This window comes from Pongo abelii, chromosome 1, assembly GCF_028885655.2.
Source record: "Pongo abelii isolate AG06213 chromosome 1, NHGRI_mPonAbe1-v2.0_pri, whole genome shotgun sequence".
NCBI lineage: Eukaryota > Metazoa > Chordata > Mammalia > Primates > Hominidae > Pongo > Pongo abelii.
In genome coordinates this window covers 181,211,847-181,229,831 of record NC_071985.2, presented here as the reverse complement: position 1 = coordinate 181,229,831, position 17,985 = coordinate 181,211,847, and the positions used below count along the sequence as shown (strand labels likewise).

The window sequence follows — 17,985 nt, the reverse complement described above, 5'->3', positions numbered from 1 at the left end:
TTGGCCTCCCAAAGTGCTGGGATTACAGGCGTGAGTCACCGCACCCGGCCTAATTTTATATTTTTAGTAGAGCCGGGGTTTCGCCATGTTGGCCAGGCTGGTCTCAAACTCCCTACCTCAGGTGATTCGCCCACCTTGGCCTCCCAAAGTGCTGGGATTACAGGCGTAAGCCACTGTGCCCAGCCAGGAAAGGTTTTAAACAGGGGAGTGATATGGATAGATTGCAGGAGGAGGGAATATTAGAGCCAACAGGCAAGTTAAGGGGCTATAGCAATAAGCAGTCGAGGAGAGAAAAAGCCTACCCCGTGCTAAAACAGTGATAGTGTGGACAGAGGAAATTCAGGTATTTAAAAAGTAAAAGAGATGAGCCATTGTGCTCATTTGAATGTGGGAGGTGAAGGAGCAGGAGTCCTAGGTTAGGACTCCTAGATTAGGTCCTCTAGGTTAGTTTTCTTCCTGAAGTGATCTCCATCCCTCCCTCCTTTTCCAATAACAAAAAGGCCATCACAGCACATTTCCTTTTAAAGTTTTATTAAAGTTTAATGGAACAATATTTTATCTCTTTTTTTGTTAACGCCAGTACAAAAATACAGTTGATGACTTGACAAAATGGCTACACCTAGGGCTTGAAGGTTTGAGTTTCTCAAACAGTAACAAAGGAAAGCATGCTTCCACCTGGAGCTGAGTCCAAGCACACAGCCAGTCCTGCACACGCATGCGTGCAAACAGGGAAGCTCAAGCATGAGAAGAGGAAAGGGGTTGTAGAAATCTGGGAAGAAGCCCACAATTATTCCCAGGAGAAAAAAGGGAAAAAACAGGCTGATCTCCTTGGTAGGGGGTAGAATTACTGATTTACACTTAGGATTTATTGTTGTTTTTTAATGATAAGCTATTTCTGCAATTTTAACATTGTAGAAAAGATGCTACTAGTCTCCTTTCACCATTAAGGTGAGTAAAGTGGGAGGAAATGGGAAAAGACTCAAATACTTAAGTGCAAGGAGTAAACATCCAAGTGGCTCAAGTTTTGTGTCAGAAGGTTTCATTCTTTACATTCAATGACAAATCGACATTTAGGTGAGAAGGAAAAGGAGAAGAAAGTCTGCCACTCTCTGCTGGATCCACAAACATGCAGACCAGCTTCTGTTAGCAGAACTCTTCCACAGTGAGAGCGCTCCTTCCAGTGTAGGTAGGAATGAGGTTTCCTGGTCGGCTTAATTGTTCTGGATGATTCCTCAATATTCCCTTCCCTGCTGCTTTCCTTCCAGAACACTAACTCTGATGAAAGAAGGGGCACATTCATGTTACAATTCATCTTCAAGATGTTTCTTTCTGAAGGCATCACCCGTCAGCCTTTCCTGAGCTTCCTTCATCCCCTGAACAACTGTGAAATAAAGATTGGAGGCAAAATGTACGAAGTAAGTAATGTTTGACATTTGACAACCAATGTACACTTTTAAATGTTTCAGAAGAAATATGAGAGGAGTACAAGATCTGGACTCAAGATCTAGCTCTGGATTTTGGCCCTGGCAAGTCATTTATCTCTTTGAATTTGTTTCCTCATTTATAAAATGAAATAATATAACTCACTTCACACAGTATTATAAAAGTTAAATGGGAGAATGGATAATAAAAGTGCATTATCAACTATGAAGTCATACCAAAATCTTGGCAGTAATTTTGGCTTACCCTCTAGGATTAGAGCTGATCCCCTGTCCTAGACTGTAGATGTTCACTTCACCCCCAGGGAAGAGGAAACACCTTCCTACCATCCCCATTGTATCTTTTGGATGAAGGTTGCACTTATTTTACTTCCTGTGGAGGTTACAGATTACACTGAGGGGTGTGTGTGTTGGGGCGGGGGTGTCTCTACTGAAGGGGGTCGTCATTTCCAGTATCAACTATACATGGATGACGCCAAGTTCTCATGCCAAAAAAAAAAAAGAGAGAGAGAGACAGAAACTTGGAAGGAGGGCCTTAAGTAGACTCGAGATGAAACTTCTTGTCTGTCTTGGGGCATCCTGCTTATGGATTTAGACTCAAGGAGGACAGCTATTTCAGTATAGGCTCCTGAATGGTGGTTCTACAAAGCACCCCTATATAATGGCAGGCCAGAAGCTGGGTTGAGCCAGAGTCTATGAATCTTGCAAAGCCAAACCATAAGCTCATAAGAGGCAGATAATATAGTTTGTTATTTCTGTTTTGTTTTGCCTATGCCTTTAGTAAAGCTGGGTTTGAATGTTCCAGTTTCATGTCAGCTGAGAGATGGAGGATTCAGGGAAGGGTCTCATGTTCACATCTGGACTATGTCAGTGTGGAGACAGCAGTGGTAACTTGGATGAAATTCTAAAGGGAAGGTGAATCTCAAGATACAAGAATTGGAGACCCAAAGCCCAGCTGCCCTTCTCCACGTGGAAAATTTCCCTTTGATACCAATCTCCAGTGATCTGCATTTGGTTAAGTAACATGACATTCTCGTTACTCAGGGGAAGAAGGTAATAGCTTCTACAGATCTCTTCCCCGTCCCTAGTCTGAGAATAAGAGTATCAAGGACTCAAATCATAAAGTGATCAACAACCTGGCAGCATGGCAAATAGGGACACATGGCAACTTAGCACACAACTCCCTTTCATAGATGAGGAGAAAAGGAAGGAAAGCAGCAACAATACATGGCATGAATTCCAACCCCTGCCTCCAGAATGACTGTGCTCAAAGATTAGAGAACAAAAAAGCATGACTGGCTGATGATTGCAAACTTCCTTCACTTGTTTGTGCTGGTACTCTTCTCTCTCCTGAAACATGCTTTTCCCATTCTACTGCTGACAAGGTCTCATTCTCTAAGGCTTAATCCAGTCATTATTTCTTCTAGCAAGCCTTACAAACTCTATGTTGGGCTACATTCCCCCCCTACTTCACTTCCATAGCTTGAAATGTCCTCCTCATATCTGTCCAGAGATGAAATTTTTATCCTTCTAGGTTCATTTAAGTTTCGGGGTTTTTTTTTTTTTGAGACAGAGTCTCGCTCTGTCACCCAGGCTAGAGTGCAATGGCGCACGATCTTGGCTCACTGCAACCTCTGCCTCTCGGGTTCACGCCATTCTCCTGCCTCAGCCTCCCGAGTAGCTGGGACTACAGGCACCTGCCACCATGCCAGCTAATTTTTTGTATTTTTAGTAGAGACGGGGTTTCACCATGTTAGCCACGATGGTCTTGATCTCCTGACCTCGTGATCCTCCCGCCTCGGCCTCCCAAAGTGCTGGGATTACAAGCGTGAGCCACCACGCCCGGCCCACTCAACTATTTTTTGTATTTTTAGTAGAGATGGGGCTTCGCCATGTTGGCCAGGCTGGTCTTGAACTCCTGACCTCAAGTGATCTGCCTGCCTCGGCCTCCCAAAGTGCTGAGATTACAGGTATGAGCCACTGTGCTCGGCCTATTTAAGTTTAATATCTATAAAACCTCTTAGACTTGTTTACCTAACACTATTCCTCTTCCACTGAATTTTCATAGGAAAAACAGTATTAGCTCAGTAGGAAAAAAACTAAGTTCTGGACTCAAATTCTGGCTCTGCTACTTATTAACTATTAAACTATGGGCAAGTGACTACCTCAGTCACTTGTGTGCCTCAGTTCTTCATAGCTGCCTGTGGGTCAGTCAGCTCTTCCAAGGGAAGGGGCTCAGTCTCATCTTCCTCCTATATCCTACACAGGATCTAGCCAAAAGCTATAGACATGCAGGAGATGCTCAGCTAACATGCTGAATTTACTTTCCTATCACAGACCTTGCATGTGGTTCATCCTAGTTCAATCTAGCAATAATCCTCCCTTCCTTCAGCATAACTATACCTTGCTCAGCACTGACGTAAAAATACTTGTAGCTGGGGTTTCCATTCTCATTGATGATTTCAGGATGCACCTTGCCACTGGGATCTGTTATAGACAAAACGACACAGGGTTTTGCAGTAATTACAATAGACAGGTACTTCAAACACTACATGGTACATCAGGCCCTCTGGGAAATAAGATCTGCCCATATTTGCAGCCCATGACCTCACCATAATACCTCCTACATTTCTGCTTCCTTTTCTGCTTGATGATTTTGACTTCTATCCCCCATAAAACCTAGCAGAATTTAAGCTGAACAAAGATTAGGTGGTCATTAAATCTCTCTTATAAAATTGTTTGTGGAAAGACATTTTTCTGGTTATATTATTCCATTGCCTTAGCTGCACTATAGGTTCAAGGGTGAGAATTCTGGCTTATATCTGTCTCTGTAGTGTCTAATACAGTGCTTGACATATGGCTGATGCACAAATGGCTATTGAGTGGATAAATGATCAAACTCTCTTTTTTTTTTTTTTTTTTGGAGACAGGGTCATTCAGGTTCCTTCTGTCATTCAGGCTCAAGGGCAGTGGCGTGCTTACGGCTCACTGCAGCCTTGACCTCCCAGGCTCAATTGAGCCTCCCGCCTCAGCCTCCTAAATAGCTGGGACTACAGGTGCGTGCCACCACACCCGGCTAATTTTTGTACTTTTTGTAGAGACGGGTTTTCGCCATGTTGCCCATGCTGGTCTCAAATTGGACTCAAGCAATTCACCCACCTCGGCCTCCCAAAGTGCTGAGATTACAGGCATGAGCCACTGTGCCCGGCCAAACTTTTGTCATTGTTCACAAAAGCAGTTAGTTAACGGGAAAAGTTTTCCTTCAGACTTGTAGTTCTAGCATTCAGAACTCCCCTACTCTCTCTTGAAACTGGTTTTTGTTTGTCTGTGGTCATCCTGGTATAGTTTCACTAGGTGAAGTCAGTGCCTTGATTCATTTCCCTCTCCATCCACATCATGGATTCCCAGGTTAAGATCATGTGCCTTCATTGTATGAGAGTTTCAGTTTCTCTCTATCTTTGTCAACACGCCATCTTTCTAATTTTAGATATTCTAATAGGTATCTAGTGGTTTCTTATTGTGGTTTGAATCTGCATTTCTCTAATAGCTAGTTATGATGGCCATCTTTTCATTTGCTTGTCAGTTGCAAATCTTTATTGGTGAAGTATCTGTTCACATATTTTGCGGATTTTTTAAAAGTTGGGTTGTTTTCTTACATTTGAAGTTTATTTTTTGTTATAATCAAAATTTTAATGGACACATAATAAATTGTACATATTTATGAGGTAAAAAAAAAAAAAAGAAAATGTGGTATATATACACCATGGAATACTACTCAGGCATAAAAAGGAACAAAATAATGTATTTTGCAGCAACTTGGATGGAGCTGGAGACCATTATTCTAAGTGAAGTAACTCAGGAATGGAAAACCAAATATTTTATTTTCTCACTTAAAAGTGGGAGCTAAGCTATGAGGATGCAAAGGCATAAGAATGATATAATAAACTTTGGGGACTTGGAGGGGAAGCCTGGGAAGCAGGTGAGGAATAAAAGACTACAAACTGGGTACAGTATACACTGCTTGGGTGATGGGTGCACTAAAATCTCAGAAATCTAACTAAAGAATTTATCCATGTAACCAAAAACCACTTGTATCCCGAAAACTATTGAAATAAAAAGAAAAATGTAAAAAAAAAAAAAAAAAAAAAGATCATGTGCCTTACCCAGAAAAAGGATTCGTGGGATATAACCCCCGTCAGGGCTGAAATCTTCATCTTTGGGTTCCTCTTCATCCTATTAAGATTAAATGTAAACCTTAAGTCAGATAATGTCCTCTCTCCTCAAAACCATTCAGTGGCTTCCCCACTTGTCAGGGCAAAACCCTAGGTCCTTGCAGTGGCCTATAAGGCCCTACATGATCTATCATCTAGGCACCTCTCTAACTTAATGTCCTACCCCTTGTTAAGTCCTCTTCAGCTACACTGACCTCTTGCTGTTGCTGTCATTAAACAAGCCAGGGATAATCCTAATGCAGGCTTTTGGACTTGCTCTTACTCTCTGCTGGACACACTTCCCCCATTATTATCCACATGGTTGACTCCCTTTTCTGTTTCAGACTTTGCTCAAATATCCCTTTATTTTCAAACCATCTATTTAAAACTGCAGTCATCCCTTCCACCCTTCTTTTTTAGCCCTAGCATTTACCACCATTTGACATATTCTAAAATACTTATTTTCTGTCTTCCCACACTAGAATGTTATTTCAACGAGGAAATTTTGTCTGTTTTGTTCACTGCTGTATTCCTAGTACCTACATCATTGGCTTGCACATAGTATTTCTTTAGTGCATGAATTAATAAGACTGGCATTTTAGTCAAAGTTGTGGACTCACAGTCCTCCCAGGAGATTAAAAACCTACACAATCAGTTTTTTCTTTTTTTTTTTTTTTTTTGAGACGGAGTCTCGCTCTGTCGCCCAGGCTGCAGTGCAGTGGTGCAATCTTGGCTCACTGCAAGCTCCACCTCCCAGGTTCATGCCATTCTTCTGCCTCAGCCGCCTGACTAGCTGGGACTACAGGCACCCTCCACCATGCCCGGCTAATTTTTTTGTATTTTTAGTAGAGACAGGGTTTCACCATGTTAGCCAGGATGGTCTCAATCTCCTGACCTTGTGATCCACCCGCCTCGGCCTCCCAAAGTGCTGGGATCACAGGCATGAGCCACCACGCCTGGCCTAATCAGTTTTCTTTTTAAGAAATTTCCAAAGTTGGAGAATCCTCTATGAAGACGATTTTACTGTTTCCTTTGAGTAGGAATCCTAATTCACCACAGAAAGTGGTGAGGAATTCATGTGCAAAGGCAATCAATACTTTTACAATTTATGATGTGGTTCCCATTTCAGGGGTTAAATACTTCGCTATGGTGAGGTGTATCAGCATTCAGGCTATCCACTAGCTATATAAGCAATCCCTTAGCTGCCTCACTGTTAACTATTAATGTGTTCACAAGCGTCCCAGACCTATGTTTAAGTAAACGTTATCTTTTTTTTTTTTCTTTTTTTTGAGATGGAGTTTCACTCTCTCACCCAGGCTGGAGTGCAGTGGCGCAATCTCAGCTCACTGCAACCTCCGCCTCCTGGGTCAAGCGATTCTCCTGCCTCAGCCTCCCTAGTAGCTGGGACTACAGGCACGCACCACCACACCCAGCTAATTTTTTATATTTTTAGTAGAGACAGGGTTTCACCATATTGGCCAGGCTGGTCTTGAACTCCTGACCTCATGATCTACCCACCTCAGCCTCCCAAAGTGCTGAGATTACAGGCGTGAGCCACCACGCCTGGCCCAAGTAAACATTATTTTTACAGAAACGTATGGCTAGCGGTATCATCATAGAGCATCTGAGTACCTCATATGTGAAAAGTATGGCCTAAAAGAGAGCACAGCTAGGTGAGAGTACCTATTCTTATCACTTATTAGGCTCTATGATCTTGACCAAATCACATACCTGCTTCAGGCCTAAGATGGTTCTTTCTGTAAAATGAGGATAGTACCAATAGCCTAAAAATCCCTTCCAACTCTAAGATCTGACATTCTATGACTCAGGATTCCAAGACCTGCAGTCTATATGAGGTATGTAAAAGCTATTTTCATTAGGAAACAAGCAGGTTGCACATATAAGCCCAGCACAGATTAGGTGCTCAGTTGAATCACATTTTGCAGAAAGTTGTGGTCTGCATGCCTGACTATACCTTTAGTCTAGCTTTACAAAGATATAAAACATGTCATAATCATAAACTAAGGATAAAAGGACCTTAAAATTTAGTCATCTTAAAGATGGGCATGCTGGCTCATGCCTGTAATCCCAGCACTTTGGGAGGCCGAGGCAGGCAGATCACTTAAGGTCAGGAGTTTGAGACCAGCCTGGCCAACATTGTAAGACCCTCATATCTACTAAAAATACAAAAATTGGCCGAATGCAGTGGCTCACGTTTGTAATCCTAGCACTTTGGGAGGCTAAGGTGGGTAGATCACCAGAGGTCAGGAGTTTGAGGCCAACCTGGCCAACATGGCAAAACCCCATCTCTATTAAAAATATAAAAATTAGCCTGGTGTGGTGGTGCACGCCTGTAGTCCCAACCACTCGGGAGGCTGAGGCAGGAGAATTGATTTAACCCGGGAGGAGGAGGTTGCAGTGAGCCAGGATCGCACCACTGCACTCCAGCCTGGGCAACAGAGCCAGACTCCATCTCAAAAAAAAAAAAAAAAATTTAGTCATCTTATTCAATCTCTCCTCTCCTAGTTCCTCCCAGAAATAGATGTTAGATGGCTTTCTAACATATCTGATGCAAGCCTTAGTATTAGAGGTCAAGAGAAAAACACATACATAAATTTGACTTTATACCACTAATGAAGCTGTAATGAATATGCACGAATGATACTAACTTTAAAAGTCTTAAAATCATAGCAGAAAGGAGAAACTCTCAAAGTCTTACCTCAAGATTTACCATAACAAAATTATGGGAGAGTTCTGAAATTTCCGTAGATTCTGCAAATTTGGGCTTTAGAGCTGGGGGGAAAAAGATTTTGGAATAGAAGAAAAAACATCATTGTCACAACCAAACCTTAACAAACATAAGCATCACTATTTCTCTTTGGTAGTTTAGGCATTTGTTTAGTTGATTCATGTAACAAACTTTTTTTCTACCCTCTAAAAAACAAGAATTAGGCTACCTGGATTCTGAACTTGCACAGCTATGTGACCTTGAGTGACTTACTTCATTTCTCTGAAGCTGTTACCTCATTTATAAAATAAGGATAATGGCATACGAATAGGGGGGGAAAAGCATTATTTGCTTTTTATAGTTACATTTCAAAAACCATTGACGTGAAAGACAATAGAGTGACAGTCTGCCACACATGTGTATGTGTGTATACATATATGTATGTGTGTATATATGTTATATATACACATACTTTCCAATTATTATTATTATTATTATTATTATTATTTTTGAGACAGAGTCTCACTCTGTCACCCAGGCTGGAGTACAATGGTACGATCTCAGCTCACTGCAACCTCCGCCTCTCGGGCTCAAATGATTCTCAGCCTCCCGAGTAGCTGGGATTACAGGCGCATGCCACCAAACCCAGCTACTTTTTTTGTATTTTTAGTAGAGGCGGGGTTTCACTATGTTGGGCAGGCTGGTCAACTCCTGGCCTCAAGTGATCTGCCCAGCCCAGCCTCCCAAAGTGCTGGGATTACAGGCATGAGCCACTGCACCTGGCCTCTTCCACTACTTTTTACGCTCTTTTTCCATCTAGGATTTTAAGTGCAGCATACCAAATAAAAAAAAAAACCTGTCTGGGGAAGTGGCAAGGTGGTATAGCAGAAAGAACACATGCCACAGAGTCAGATAACTTGGGTTCTAATTTGGTTCCTACTTCCTTCTCATGTCTCTGTCTGTACATTTCAGCTTCCTCTAATATGTATTGTTCATGTGACATTTTAGCACTTAATCCCATACGTGACATAACTGTATTTTAATCACCTTAACTTCCCTAAAATCCCCTCCAAATATAATTGCAAATTTCATGAAGGCAGGAAATCTATGTCATATATTTCTTTAGTATTCCTTAAAGAGTAAGTAGTGCTGGGCCAGAGTCAGTGTCAATATTTGTTAAATGTTAATATTTAACAACACATCTGAGTTTTGAATTTACATTGAGCATTTGCACTTACCTTTGCAAGCTCCACACCAGGATTTATGAATAATCACCATCAGGGGCAGTCCACTTAAAAGCAAAACAAAGAAATTATAATCTAGTAATTCTACTTCTTGAAATTTAATGATAAAGATTAATATATGAAGACATTTCTGTAGTATTATTTCAATTGGGAAAATCTTTAGACAATTTAAATGTTCAATAATAATAGATAATTGCTGTAACAAAATTATTGTTAAATTTTAACACTTCTGTAAATTCTGCAAATTTGGGCTTTAAAGTTAGGGAGGGCTGGGCACGGTGGCTCATGTCTGTAATCTCAGCACTTTGGGAGGCTGAAGTGGGCAGATCACTTGAGGCCACAGATTCAAGACCAGCCTGGCCAACATAACAAAACCCTGTCTCCACTAAAAATAACAAAAATTAGCTGGGCATGGTGGCATGTGCCTGTAGTCCCAGCTACTGGGGTGGCTGAAGTATGAGAATTGCTTAAGCCTGGGAGGCAGAGGTTGCAGTGAGCTGAGATCGCACCACTACACTCCAGCCTGGCCGACAGAACAGACTCTGTCTCAAAACAAACAAAATGTTACGGTATTTCTAAATGATTATTGTTATATAATCATTGAAAACAATTTTTCATTGGTAGCTTATATAAAAAACTAGGATACAAATATCTCTATAGTCTGGTTTTAATTATGAAATATGTACAGAGAAAAAGAGCCTAAAAGAAAATGTACCAAAACATAATAATAGCAGTTTTCTGTGGATGATGGGACTGTGGATGTTTTCCTACACTACATCTGTATTTCATGATTTTTCTACAATATAATTTTCATAATCAGGGAGGAAACTGTTCACAATGAGCAATGCAATCTACCTGAACCAGACTGGCTAGAGGAAGCTCTTAAGCTCTCAAGGCTCAAATGACAGTAGGAAGACCCCATGTAAGTAGGTAGCAATTAGCTTTCTCCATCACACAACCCCATGTCACCATAACAACATACACTGTATAATAGCTACCATGCACTTAACATATCGATCTGTACCTATTATTTACCCATCTCCCTCCACTGGACTTGGAGATTCCTAAGACAAGGAACTCTTAGCTGCCTCTATATCCCTTACGTCTGACACATATATTATTGATAGCAAACACTTATATACCATTTGCCATGTGCCAGGCACTACTATAAATATACATAAATTAACTCATTTAATAAGTGTCAAATGAATCATTCAGTCACCTCACCTTAGGCCTACCTCACATCTGGATGGACTTCTGCCTCCAATACTTGTAAAAGCTTGTAAACCAAATGAGCAGGGCAAGTTTAGTTGGGTAGTAGGATATAGGTAACCATAATAGCCAAAATGTGCTGAACGTTTATTATATGACATTGTGCTGTATATGCATTATCTCATTTAAATCCTCAAAATAACCCCAGGGTAGATACTATTAATGGTCTCACAATAGAAATGGGAAAACTGAGATGCGCAATAGAGTAAATATTTGGCCCCATAAAATCTAGCTTCTAGGCTGGGCACAGTGGCTCACACCTGTAATCTCAGCACTTTGGGAGGCCGAGGCCGGAGGATCACTTGAGCTCACAAGTCCAAGACCAGCCAGGGCAACATGGTGAAAACCTGTCTCTACAAAAAAATACAAAACTTAGCCGGTCATGGGGTGTGCGCCTGTAGTCCCAGCTACTCACAGCACTGCACTCCAGCCTGGGAGACAGCCAGACCTTGTCTCAAAAATAAATAAATAAATAAAAATAAAAACCCAAAACAAAAACCTTGGTTCTGCCACTTACTAGCTAACTCAGAAGTCTGACTCCAAAACCAATGTTCTTTCTGACGGTTACAGTCTACTTCAATTTAGAATGGTAATCCTGAATCCATGGTTAAACCCAATTCAATCAATAACCAAATGAATGAAGGTTGGAAAAAGCCTTTTGAGTTTGCCTCATCCAAACTTCCATTTCACACGTGAATCCTGTTTATCAGAAACAAAAGGTGGTATAGATTACCTGATGAGCAAGGAATATACCATCAACCAAGGCAGCCCATCTACCCCATCTTTTAACAGCTCCATAGTTTCAGAGCATGCATGTTTTAGAATGTCTTGCTTTCTCTTTTCTCCCTGGCAAACATCTATTTATCCTTCTAGAGCAGGGGTTGGCAAAGTAGGGTCTGCAGGCCAAATCCAGCCCACCGTCTGCTTCCATAGGGCCCATGATATGCAAATATTTTGTTATATATTTTTACATTTTTCAACGTTTGCAAAGCAAATCTAAAGACTCCTTTGTGATGTTAAAATTAATTATAATTCACATTTCAGTGTAGTTTTATTAAAATACATTCATGCTTATTTGTTTACTTACCATCTATAAGTAGCAACAGCATTTGATGGTCCACAAAGCCTAAAAACATTTACCATTTGGCCCTTTACTGACTATTCTACAGTGATGGTTCAAATGTTAACTCCTCTATAAAACCTTTCCAAAACCACCTCTCCCAACAGCTAGTCAGTCCTCTTTACCAGGTTTCCAAAGCATTTTGTCTTTTGTCATCATCCTCTGACCACCAGCCCATTTCATCCTATCTTTCTTTTTGAGACAGAGTCTCCTTCTGTCACCTAGGCTGGAGTGCAGTGGCGCGATCTCGGCTCACTGCAACCTCCGCCTCCCGGGTTCAAGCGATTCTCCTGCCTCAGCCTCCTGAGTAGCTGGGATTACAGGCACATGCTGCCACGCCCGGCTAATTTTTGTATTTTTAGTGGAGATGGGGTTTCACCACGTTGGTCAGGCTGGTCTTGAACACCTGACCTTATGATCCACCCGCCTTGGCCTCCCGAAGTGCTGGGGTTACAGGCATGAGCCACCGCGCCCAGCCTAATTCTATCTTTTACTTGTATTTCTCACCACATATCTCTTTTTGTTTTTCGAGACCCAGTTTCACTGTTGCCCAGACTGGAGTGCGGTGGTGCCATCTCAGCTCACTGCAACCTCCACCTCCCAGGTTCAAGCAATTCTCGTGCCTCAGCCTCCAGAGTAGCTGGGATTACAGGTACACCATCATGCCCAATTAATTTTTGTATTGTTAATAGAGACGGGGTTTTGCCACGTTGGTCAGGCTGATCTCGAACTCCTTACCTCGATTTTGGACTCCCAAAGTGCTGGGATTACAAGTATGAACCACCACACCCAGCTTCTCACCACATATCTCAAGAGCAAAAATACTGTATCTAATTGGTCTTTGAAAATCACAGCCACTGTTAAAGTAGGTACCTACCATTTGTTCAATGAAATCAATGAAGAATGAAAGACAAGCTTACAATGATATTTGCCTTGAAATGCAGAATGAAGAAAAGTTATGGAAATCGTCATAATATAATTACTGTAGAGCAGATCAAAACATCTACTCTCTCAGAACTATCAAAATACTACTTCACGTAAAGGCAGAACAATGACAAGTATACCTAAAATGTTACATGAAGTTACACAGGGAACATTAAGCGAAAGAGATTCCAGTAGACTATTTTAAAAGATTTTATTAGAGGAAATAATTTAGTAGATAACTTTCTTACTTCCACAAAAACAAAGTTTCCCAAGGATACAAACCAATGGATTTATCTGTGAACTCAGTCCCAGAATAGAGACTAGCAAAAAGTCAGTACAGTACTCAAAAAATACTTTTGTGGTATGAAAAAAGGGCAGGTGCAGATGTAGAACTGTGCCATCTTCAGTTTCTGTTCACAATTGTTTTAAAACAATTCTCATCTATCCAGTCTGCTCTTCCACACCTCAGATGAGGGAAGCCAATGGTCAATGCTCTGTGATAGACCAAGTAGGATCCAATCTAGGTAATCCCTGTCCACCTCAGCTCTGTCCTCTGGAAGGATTTGCCAGGTTGCACCACAATAGTTCTCCATTCTCTTTAGTCTGAACTTATGCTGTAAACCCAAGGCCTGGCACAGGGGTATGCAGGAAAGTTTGAGTCAATCAGTCACAACAGCTCTAGTACAGTACTGCATCGATATGCTCTGGAGACCTGCAGCCTATTCTTCCCAGAGAAATAAAGTGGAGTGGAGAACAGAAGCCATGGCTTCCCCACTAACCTCCTCTGGTTAGTGCAGGCTTTGGCTCAAATACTGAAGAAACATGTTGGCCAGTTGCGGCAAGTTCTCATTGTTGCGATGCATTTTAGTGTACGAAATAAACTGGCGACGGAGGCGACTCAGTTCTGCCATGGTCAAGGGCCGGGTAAACCGCAAGTGCTCTGTGGTACCAGGAAGCGTGAGCAAGTCCCCGGGGACAGCGCTCTTCTGCGCTTCCATCAATCCGGCCAATACTTGACTCGTGACCTGGTCCAACTGGTGCAGAAAGCTGCCGGAGGCCAGGGGCTGGGACTGAGTAGACTGATGGGGTGGTGGGGCCCGGTTCTCAAACAGGGCAGAGCGGATCCCCGCCAGGGGCAACGGCTCCTTTAGGCCCACCAAAGTGAATAAAGGCCGGTCCCAGCGATTCCGAGAATCGGGAGCCTCAAAGCGCAGCGTTAGGGCCTCCAGGAGTTCGGGAGAGTAAAAGGCACCGGACCCATGCTTTGCAGATTTTTCTGATTCCGGAGTCACAAGAGCTGGAGACTCCGCAGCCCCGGATTCTTCTCGCTCCAGTTCCTTGGGTACGTCGGCCTGGGCACTTCCATTTACTACAGAGTCCGCAGTATGCAGTTCCCTGAGGACGCTGCTGCCCGCCGCCTGGGCTCTCCCGTCCTCCTCAGCGCGTAGCCGCCAACTCACACTGACGTTCCGGCCGAGGTTCTCGTTCGCGCCCGCCACCTGAGGTCCCGCGCTCGGGCCGCCGGGCCGTACGCAGTAGACCAGGCAGAGCGGGGTGCGCGCCGCCCGTGCCAGGCAGTAGAGCTCGTAACGGAAACCTTTGATGTAGTTAAGCGAGTCCAGGATGACCACGTCGTGGCGACTCAGGCGCCGTTCCACGGAGGCTCGCAGAGCTCCACGCAATGCCTTCTCACGGGCAGAATCCCCGTACACGGTTGGGTCCTCTGCGCCCAGGACAGCTGCGTCGTCCACCACGTACACTGCGCGGCCCTCGGCAGCCAGCGCCACGCGCAACTCTTCAGTACGCCGGCTCTTGCCGCTGTACGGCAGCCCGCAAAACACTACGAGCGGCATCCTCTCAGGGAGCGACCATAGGTAACCGCGCTGCGTCAACTTCCGGGTTGTACGCGTCTCCGACGTAAGCCGGAAGTGCAAACTGCTCTTCCTGTCTCCCTTGACTTTTACAGACCCTCTTGTTTCTATGGAAACAGGCGTTCTACGCCAGCTAGGCCCAGGTTCAGCTTTCTCAGAAAGGAGATACAGAGACTATAATGGCATCAGTTATTTAGGCCAAATGTTATAGGCCTCAGGAGAATGTGATCTTCCTGCGGCCAAAGACTGCCCGTCCATTTTATTAATAAGGCCTAAGGGGCATTAAATATTGTAAGCAATCAGCACTATATTTAGCATATAGAAGGCAATTAATAAATGCTGGTTCTCCTTCATTCCTCCTCTTAAACCTACTGGCTCTCAGTAAATGTTTATTCAATTACCATTTCAATCATTCAACATCTCCAAGGTTGGGAATTCAGAGATGAACATAAAACGCTTTCCCCACAAAAGATAAAAGGTCTGAATGGGAAGGATCAGGCGCCTACAATCAGAGTAATAAATACTATAATGGATAGATGCAGGTGAGGTTATAAAAGAACAGAAGGGAAAAACAAACTACCCAGAGAAATCACTGAAGACTGTATGTAGAAATAGTCATTTGACTTAGAACTTGAAAGACAAATAGGAATTTTTCTCCTTAGTAGGGTTGCGAGATAAAATACAGGATGCCCAGTTACATTTGAATTTCAGATAAACACCAAAAACATTCTTAAGCTTAAGTATGTCCCAAATATTGCATAGATATATTTAAAATTATTTGGTGCTTATCTAAACTTCAAATTTAACTGGGCATCTTTAATTTTTTATTATTATTTATTTTTTCTTTTTTAGAGATGAGGTGTATGTTGCTAAGGCTGGTCTCAAACTCCTGGGCTCAAGTAACTGTGCCACCTCTGCCTCCCAAAGTACTGGGAATACAGGTGTGTGAGCCAAGGTGCCTGGCCTGCATCCTTTATTTTATTTTATTATTATTTTTTGAGACGGAGTCTCACTCTGTCACCCAGCCTGGACTGCAGTGGTACGATCTCAGCTCCCTGCAACCTCCACCTCCTGGGTTCACCTCCTGTCTCAGCCTCCCAAGTAGCTGGGACTACAGGTGTGTGCCACCATATCTCGCTAATTTTTGTATTTTTAGTAGAGACAGGGTTTCACTATGTTGGCCAGGCTGGTCTCAAACTCCTGACCCCAGGTGATCCAACCGCCTCAGCTTCCCAAAGTGCTGGGGTTAAAGGCATGAGCCACCGTGCCCGGCCATCCTTTATTTTTATTTGCTCAATCTGGCAACTCTATTATTGCAGAAGGTTTGAGACCCAGAGCCATGAAACTGTTGGATCTCTTGTATAAACAGCAAGCACTATAGGATGGTAGGTGCAGAAATGTTAGTGTGCCTGTGTATATTGTAGATGCACATATACTGGGGTCTTTGTATCTCTCTTGTACAGTATAGTAAAAAACATTCAAGTCTTGGCTCCTCCACTTACTAGTGTTGTAACTACTGGCAAATTATGTAACTTTTCTGTACTTCAATTTCCCCTTCTATAAAATAACAACAGTTATTTCACAGATTTACCAATCTAGTAGGTTGTTGTGACGGTTAAATAAATGTAAACACAGGCCCGGCATGGTGGCTCACGCCTGTAATCCCAGCACTTTGGGAGGCAGAGGAGGGCAGATCACCTGAGGTCAGGAGCTTGAGACCAGCCTGGCCAACATGGTGAAACCCTGTCTCTACTAAAAATACTTTTTAAAAAATTAGCCAGGTGGGGTGGCGTGTGCCTGTAATCCCACTACTGAGGAGGCTGAGGCAGGAGAATTGCTTGAACCCAGGATGCGGAGGTTGCAGTGAGCCTAGATCGCACCATTGCACTCCAGCCTGGGCAATAAGAGCGAAACTCTGTCTCAAAAAAAAAAAAGTAAACACAGACCAGTGCTTAGCTTTCCCTCCCCTGCCCTGCCTTTTCCTCCTCCTTATGCACTGAATTGTCTGTGCATAAACTAAACCTACTTGAGACTTTATAGACTATTCAACTTGACTCTAGTAGGCAGTATGGTATACAGGTTTAAAGAGCAGGCTCTGAAGCCAGAGTGCTTGGGTCTGCCACTTGCTAGCTGTGTGCTCTTGGACAAGTTATTTTAGTAAACTTAGAAAAAACTGTGCCTTACTTTTTTCATCTCCAAAATTAAGGTAACAATAACACCAATCTCAAAAAGTTGTTGTGAGAGTTAAATGAGTTGATTTGCATAATTTAATGCCTAATGCACAGTAGCACTTAGTACAGCTGACCCTTGAACAATCCCAGGATGAGGGGCACTGACACCTGACACAGTCAAAAATCAGCATATAACTTTTGACTCCCTAAAACTTAACTACTAATAGCCTACTGTTGACTGGAAGCCTTACTAATAATATATTCAGTTAACACATATTTTGAATATAATATTATATATTGTATTCTTACAATAAAGTAAACTAGAGAAAAGAAAATGTTATTAAGAAAATCTTTCTAGGAAGCAGGGGGGAAAAAAAGAAGAAAAAGAAAATCATAAAGAAGCAAAAATATATTTAGTATTCATTAAGTGGGAATGGATACTCATAAAGGTCTTCATCCTTGTCTTCACACTGAGTAGGCTGAGGAGGAGGAGGAGGAAGAGGAGGGGTTGGTCTTGCTGTCTCAGGATGGCAGAGGCAGAAGAGAGAGGAAGGGGAGGCAGAACAGGTAGGCACACTTGGTGTAATTTTATGGAAATATATTATAATTTCTGTCTGACTTTGTTGCTTTTTCATTTCTCTAAAAATGTTTCTATAAAATACCAATCCTTTTTCTTTGCTTTAGTTTCAGGGCACATATCTTAGAAGGGCCATGTTGTAAAATAAGTCAAAAGCAGCTCTAAATAATTAGAACCTTCTGCCAGATCTGTTTTCTGGCACTGCCTCTTCTACGTGTTTTTCTTCATCATCTGGCACTCATCTCCATCAAGTTATCTTCTGTTCATTCCTCTGGTTTGGTGTCTATTAGCTCTTGAATTTATCCAAGATCATATCTTAAAACCCTTTACCCCTCACCTTTTTTTGCCATATCCACAATCTCTTTCATGATTTTGATTATCTGTCATAAACCCTGTTTAGTCTTGTGTACATCTGGACAGAGTTTTAT

The 17,985-nt window shown here is 42.5% G+C and overlaps 2 protein-coding genes across 2 annotated transcripts in view; both read right to left on the bottom strand.

Moving 5' to 3' along the window:
* Positions 1–514: 514 nt before the first annotated feature.
* TXNDC12 (thioredoxin domain containing 12) overlaps positions 515–17,985 on the bottom strand; it is a 37,899-nt gene continuing 20,428 nt past the window's right edge. Inside the window, exons 3-7 of the mRNA XM_009250382.3 lie at positions 9,617–9,669; positions 8,370–8,443; positions 5,603–5,672; positions 3,843–3,926; positions 515–1,381 (exon numbers count right to left, since the gene is read on the bottom strand). Coding sequence (XP_009248657.1) covers positions 1,302–1,381; positions 3,843–3,926; positions 5,603–5,672; positions 8,370–8,443; positions 9,617–9,669 — 361 coding nt within the window. The 3' untranslated portion in view covers positions 515–1,301. The remainder of the gene's footprint in view (positions 1,382–3,842; positions 3,927–5,602; positions 5,673–8,369; positions 8,444–9,616; positions 9,670–17,985) is intronic.
* On the bottom strand, positions 13,131–16,543 carry KTI12 (KTI12 chromatin associated homolog). Its single transcript, XM_054554811.2, has one exon. The coding sequence runs from the start codon at positions 14,789–14,791 to the stop codon at positions 13,727–13,729; it is 1,065 nt and encodes a 354-aa protein (XP_054410786.1). The 5' UTR covers positions 14,792–16,543; the 3' UTR covers positions 13,131–13,726.

Excerpts from the sequence above, each read along its gene's own strand:
- KTI12 (XM_054554811.2), bottom strand. The coding sequence starts at position 14,791 with ATGCCGCTCGTAGTGTTTTGCGGGCTGCCGTACAGCGGCAAGAGCCGG.